At 37.6% G+C, this 6,595-nt stretch overlaps 1 protein-coding gene across 1 annotated transcript in view; it reads left to right on the forward strand.

Moving 5' to 3' along the window:
- Positions 1-6,595, forward strand: part of b4galnt4a (beta-1,4-N-acetyl-galactosaminyl transferase 4a) — a 119,289-nt gene that overhangs the window by 96,782 nt on the left and 15,912 nt on the right. Inside the window, exon 8 of the mRNA XM_047820069.1 lies at positions 2,612-2,690. Within this exon, the coding sequence (XP_047676025.1) occupies positions 2,612-2,690 (79 nt within the window). The remainder of the gene's footprint in view (positions 1-2,611; positions 2,691-6,595) is intronic.

Below are 6,595 nucleotides of genomic sequence, written 5' to 3' on the forward strand. Positions count from 1 at the left end.
GGAAGTAAGAGGGTGGTGAAGGAACCAACTGCTCTCTTCGATATGCATCTCCTCCTATATATTAACATTTATCATTTAACATCTCTCTCTCTATCTCTCTCTCTATCTCACCCACAGACACATTGCTGGTGTTCTCATTTCTCATAAGATGATCAGAGATGTAACATGAGTCTTGATACATTATAGTTTCTATAGTAACTCAAGCTCATTTACAGGCTCATTCATGGCAGACGTCTTGCAATAACTTCAGGAGAGATGATACAGGAAAGGCTGCTGTTTATAGCTGCTTAAACATAAGCGATGTCAGGAACCGTGACTAGAAACAGTCCACGTGTGTGAGGTATTTTGTAACGAATTTAAACATGATTTGGACCATGCTCTTATGCAAAACATGATACATTTCACCTGTTAATGTTGAGTCATGTGTTATTCCTTGCATGTAATAATTTTTTCATATATAATCTCTTCATTGAATTGCGTCAGGATTGCATAGTATGTTGCATGGAGCCCTATTTTGTTTCCTTTTCCTCTTGCCTTTCTTACACCCACACACACACCCACACACACCCACACACACACACAAACACACACACACACACACACACTTATACAAACAAATCATTCATGCTTAAATCTGAATTCATTGCCATTTCATGCATTGACCTCCCTCATGAATATGCATGAGGAATTTACTCTTTAGATGTCTCATGTTGTAAATATCATCTCTGAAATTGCCAGGGCACAAGCAAACCAAATAAAATAAACAGCATTTGTAAATAGAAGGAGCCTCATTCCAGACCTTGGACAAATCTTTTTGAAGCATATTTTCAGCTGAAATGAAGCAGGATATTGGCTCCATGTGATGTGAGAAAAAGCGAGCTGCTGACTGACTGCTATGTTTTTAACGGCACTTTGAAACCAGGTGAGAGTCTATAACCGCCCCTCACACGGTAGATGTGGGCCATGTTACTTAGGGTGGGTGAGGAAATGAAAGAAGGACATTCAGAACGAAGCAGCATGAATCATTCACAGGTAACTAAAAGTAAGAACCTTACTTTCACAGCCTTCCACATTAATACTACATTGGGGATGTGCTAGCCCAAGAGTGAAGGTGTTAAACTACCGATTGGATGGTTTTGAGCTCAAACCCCAGGTCCACCAAACTGCCACCACTGGGCCCCTGAGAATGTCCCTTCACCTTCAGTTGCTCAGTTGTTGCTCAAGTGGTTAAGGCTCTGGCTTCTTGATTGGAGAATCGGGGTTCAAGCCCCAGCACTGTCAAGCTGCCACTGTTGGGCTCTTGATCAAGGATCTTAACCCTCCCTGCTCCAGGGGTCATCATAGTTGCCCCTGCGTGCTGACCCCAACCTCCTCAGTTGGGATATGCAAAACAAACAAAAAACAAAAAAACAAAAAAACAGAATAATTCTACTGTGCCCTAATGTTTTGATAATAAAGGCTTTCATGCCCCTGAATCAACTACAGTTTACTGTCACCATTTTGTTTTCTTCTAAAAAGGAAGTGTGTGTATGTTGTGTATATGTATATAGTGACTTCTAGAATTATTGGTGCCCTTCATGCCAGTGAATGAATTTTATCTAGATTTTTCTGCAAAATATTGGTTTCAAAATATTTATTATTCATAACACTTGCATTTATAGCAGCATTGAGGGTTTTTTCCAGTTTAATCTCCTTTATTTTCTTAGGTTGATGGAATCTTCAATTTAGACCACCGGTTTTCACTAGTGTTCATATCTGGAGACTGAAATGTCTTTGAACCTCCTTGCAGAGGCAACCAGATTTGGGGCTGAATTTTCCAAAAACAATATTTAAGCCGTAATGTGCACAAGAGCCCCTGAACCAACATCTCCATATATAACAGTAGCTATCAGGAGCTTTTCCATGAATGCAGTCCCTTTTTTTTTGCTTCCAAACAGCTTGTCGTTATGAAAGTAGCCTTTAATAATTAATTTTGAAACTTGACAACCACAAGAGTTAATTAAGTGTGCAATAATAAATGATTGATTTTTTACACTTTTTCCCCTTCGTTCACCATTCTCCACACTGTATTAAGGACTTAGTGTGCCAGACAAATTGCCAGAAGTTTCAGATTCGAATGATTTGTTGTGGCTTAACTTTCTTCTACATAAATTAAATCATATTTGAATCCGTCTGTGTAAGTCAACCACCAGCTCTTTTGTGTAGAATATGCTTATTTATTTATATTTGTAAAGTAATGGATGAAAAATGGATTTTACATGTGTGTACAACCTCATATTTGTACTCCAGCTACAAACAGCAAACAGCTCTAGAGTTCCTAGGGAGTAAAAAAAAATCAGATCATTCCATATATATTTTTATGTTAAAACATGAAATAATAAGTATAGCCCATTTGCACAGATTATTGGAATTACACAGATACTTAATATTGGCAGAAAAACGCTGTTAATGATTCATTTAGAATTATAGAACATTTCTAAAAAATCATTTTTGTTCATGGTACCAATAATACCAGAGTACATTTATAAACCAAGTCAAATGAAATGTTAAATAGATACTACATGCCAATGTGAACTGACTGAGATGTTTTGTTCCCTCTGTTTCTGCTTAGTCTCATCGCTTCCAGAAGATACTACTTTGAGATTCTGCACAAGCAGGATGACAAGGGCTCCGATCATGTGGAGGTTGGGGTGAGTCATAGTGTCTGAAATATATTTTGTCACAGAGCAATACTTAATTGTGGCAACCCCCTCAAGTCTCAAAGTAATACTGAAGAAGGTTTATGGTGGAGCGCTGCTGAATGAACAGGGCTTCTGGGCCTACGTGTCCATCAGCACTCATCTCACCCTTGTGAGTTATGTCGTGTATGTTATGTCGTGTGTGTATGTGTATATATATATATAGACAGACAGACAGACAGATAGATAGATAGATAGATAGATAGATAGATAGATAGATAGATAGATAGATAGATAGATAGATAGATAGATAGATAGATAGATAGATAGATAGATAGATAGATAGATAGATAGATAGATAGATAGATAGATAGATAGATAGATAATTTAGACACTGATATTACTTTTTTGTGTGTGAGAATAAAGTCAGAAAGGTTTCACCATCCAGCCCCAAAATGTTGGGATGTAGAGGCGGCACAGCAGGATGATTGAAGCAATTTCAAGGTCGATATTTCCAGAAGTGCCACATTCAATCTCAAGACCTTCACTTTCACAGTTATGATACTCACAACTGCTGTCCTCCTAGATCTGTATCTAACATCCTGGAATCAAATTTCCAGTTGTTTCAGTCTATATGAAACGAGAAGTGGAAATGAGCCGATTGGCATGAGCAAGCAGTGGCACTTGCCGACTGGCGCCTCTGAGAAAATATTAATGAAACCGTGAAACCCGAGTAACAAATCACAGAGTGTGTGACCTGTGTGAGTTCTTGTTCCCTGCTGCATCAGGATTTAGATCCTTTTGCTGAGCAGATTTACTGTGAGTCTATTCGCAATCGTGCTCACGCATGTAGGTGATAAAGCACAAAGATTCAGAGTTCGTTTACAACCTGAAAAAAAAGACGACGCATAATAAGGCCAAATGCCTGGGCTGCTCCAGCGTGATGAATCTGAGCAGCCGTGCCCTTTCAGAGACTGAGGGAGATTCTGCAACCTCGTCCTCCAATTGATTTTTTTCCTGCATAGGAAATAGAAAATGGAGAGAAGACCGAGTGGATTTTGGACAAGTAAATGGAAATAGAAAAGCACTCCATTTATCCTTTGCATGCAAGAATTGTTGAGAACCATTTTGGTAAAGAGGATGGGAGAAATGTGTGTAAAAGGGGAGACAGGCATTGGGTCTGTGGATATTACTGTGAAAATGAGTGCAGTATTTTAAGTGAGAGAGACAGTGCTATATTGTACTTTTGCACCAGGAGTAAGAGTGTCTGACACCACATTTACACCTGCTCATTTTTGCTGATAATATTGTTACCACTTGCATTTATGCTCACAGTCACATGCGTCTCAATATAACCAGACTGTACATTTGAGTCCAAAAGTTTACTTAAACCTAGACTCAGTTTTTCATATTTTCATGTTAACATACATTTCAATTAGGAATTTTTTGCTTGTTCCTTCTGACATTTCCAGGTTTATACATTCTGTCTGATCACTTGCAGTGCTACTTCTTCATAATGCCAACTAATGTAATTTCCTGAAACACATACACTAGCACTTATTTTTTTCTCTGTTTGTTTTAAGTAATAAAAAAAAATGAAAATTATAATTGGGATTGCTTGTGGTACTTTTAATTGTTTGGACTTATCAGACTTATAGAAGGTCTAATGTTTTTAAGCTCTTGACTGAGTTGCTTAAATTTTCCCAAGATATCAAGGACACAAAGTTACTGTATCTAAATGTAGGGCCTTTAAAACCTACTGACAATTTCTGACAATTAGCCAGATGGAAGCTTTTAGACTTTGTAAAGGGACATTCAACTTGGTGTATGTTTATTTATGACCCACTTGTGAATTAAACCTGAAATAAATCTGTCTTTAGCTGTCTTTTATGTGAACGGTAGCGCTGATTGACTCACTTATAGGTGACCTACGACGTCATAACAAATACAGTTTAACAGCAAGGAACAGCATTTAATACCTTACCCTTAAAACGAGCCAATGTGCTGCATTTTGTTATTTTTTTAAGGCGAGTCCCATTGCCTTATGGAATTATTTTATTTATTTTATTAACCTTTATTTAACCAGATTAGTCTCATTGAGATATAGAATCTCTTTTTCAAGAGAGACCGGGCCAAAATAGCAGAACAAATGAAATCACACAATCACAAAACAAACAAAAAGACAACTCAAGTGCATTTCAAATTAAATAAAAGTGCCATTAATTAAAACATTTGAAAGTGTGAATGGACTCATGTTCTATAAATTTAACATAATGTTTAAAATCATTTAAGGAAATTAGACACTGTAGCTTTAGCGATTTCTGTAGTTCATTCCAAGTTGAAGGTGGAAAAAACATTGCAGAAGAATTGGATTCATACTGCAGAATCTCAATGGAGGCAGTAGGTCATCTGGGTATTTCTCTCCTACTGTTTTATGAACACTAAAAATTTTGAAATACTAATCCTTTGGTGTACTGATTTTGTACTAAACAGTATAGTTATAGGGATATTCAGACCTAACTTATGTTTCTGTTTAAATTCAGTGCTTGGTTTTGTGTATATTCAAGGCTTCCTATAAGCAGATTAAGCTATCAAAATGAAAAATAAGTCCCATATCTTCATTGAACTATTTTTGCAAAACTGCAGTAGTAGTTGAGATGTTTGAGCTTGAAGTCAGATTTTGGATTGTATTGTATATGGATAATGCCAATTCAGATAAAGTGAGACACTTGAGACAAATAAACACCCAGGTGTAAATGGGTTCCAAGTGTTTGTGTCCACCCACCCATGTCCTTATATCTAGTCACTTTATCTTCTTTCTCATTTCTTTGGGCTTTTGTCTTAGCTGAGGACTTCATTATTAAGGAGCTAAAACAGCAGGCACTCCCTCACAGCCACTCCTCATCTCACACGCTACACTGGATTCACATAGTCTGCATCTGTATGTTTATTAATGTGTGTTTGTGTCTACTCTGTTTACTCATTTATTCATCCATCTGTTTATTTGCTAATTAGCTTCAGTTGGCGCTGAGAGGTAAGCTCTTCGGACATGACGCTCACTTGCAGACATTTGCTGGCTGCGCTTGAGGAAATCATCAGCATTGTGAGGGAAATCACATTACAAGCCAAAAATAACAGCCACGGTGCTTCTTCACAAGCCTGACAGCAGGGACAGAGTCCACAGCACAGAAACTGAGAGCGAAGCACTAAAATAACTCTAATACTGCATTGTTTCTTGTATGTAATCGCAGACATTGAATCTCAAATACTTCATGTCAGGTATAACATGACAATGTTCTATACCAAACGAATTAAAAAAACAAAAACAAGAAGAGCATTGAAATGCCATTTTATTACACATCTCCAGCTCAGTTTTTAATATATCAGGAGAACAGTTCTATGTCTCTTTGTGTGCCTTTCTCTTTCCTCACTAGAGAAGGTCTCCCATGGCAACACATCACTGTTTGGTGTGCTGTGATTGGTAGGTATGAAGTCAAGAGCCGTGACAAAACACACACTCGACACTGGGAGTGTTCTAGTGAACAGGACCCAAAGAGGCATGTCAGGATGAAGCTAAAAAGGAGCACGACTACTTTAGGTTCACTTCAGATAAATAGTGTTCTCTCAGGCTCAATTGGTGCTACAAAGTGAAAGCCAGCTCCTGTGAAAATGGAAAAGATTGTATTGATACAATCTCAATACATTTTATTGCTTCAACCACTATTCTGTAAAGATTTAGTCATATCATCGAATATATGTGAAATTATTTGGTATAAACCCAGATTCAGCTGCTGTTTCTAATGAATTATTGAGTGGTTTGATGGATTTACTGTGGCATTAAAGCGGTTTGCGACTGACAGATTTTACACCATTGGAGGCGATGCTTTTTGAGGAGTGTGTTGTCTTGTGATTTGCAC

Source organism: Tachysurus fulvidraco, chromosome 10 (assembly GCF_022655615.1).
Source record: "Tachysurus fulvidraco isolate hzauxx_2018 chromosome 10, HZAU_PFXX_2.0, whole genome shotgun sequence".
NCBI lineage: Eukaryota > Metazoa > Chordata > Actinopteri > Siluriformes > Bagridae > Tachysurus > Tachysurus fulvidraco.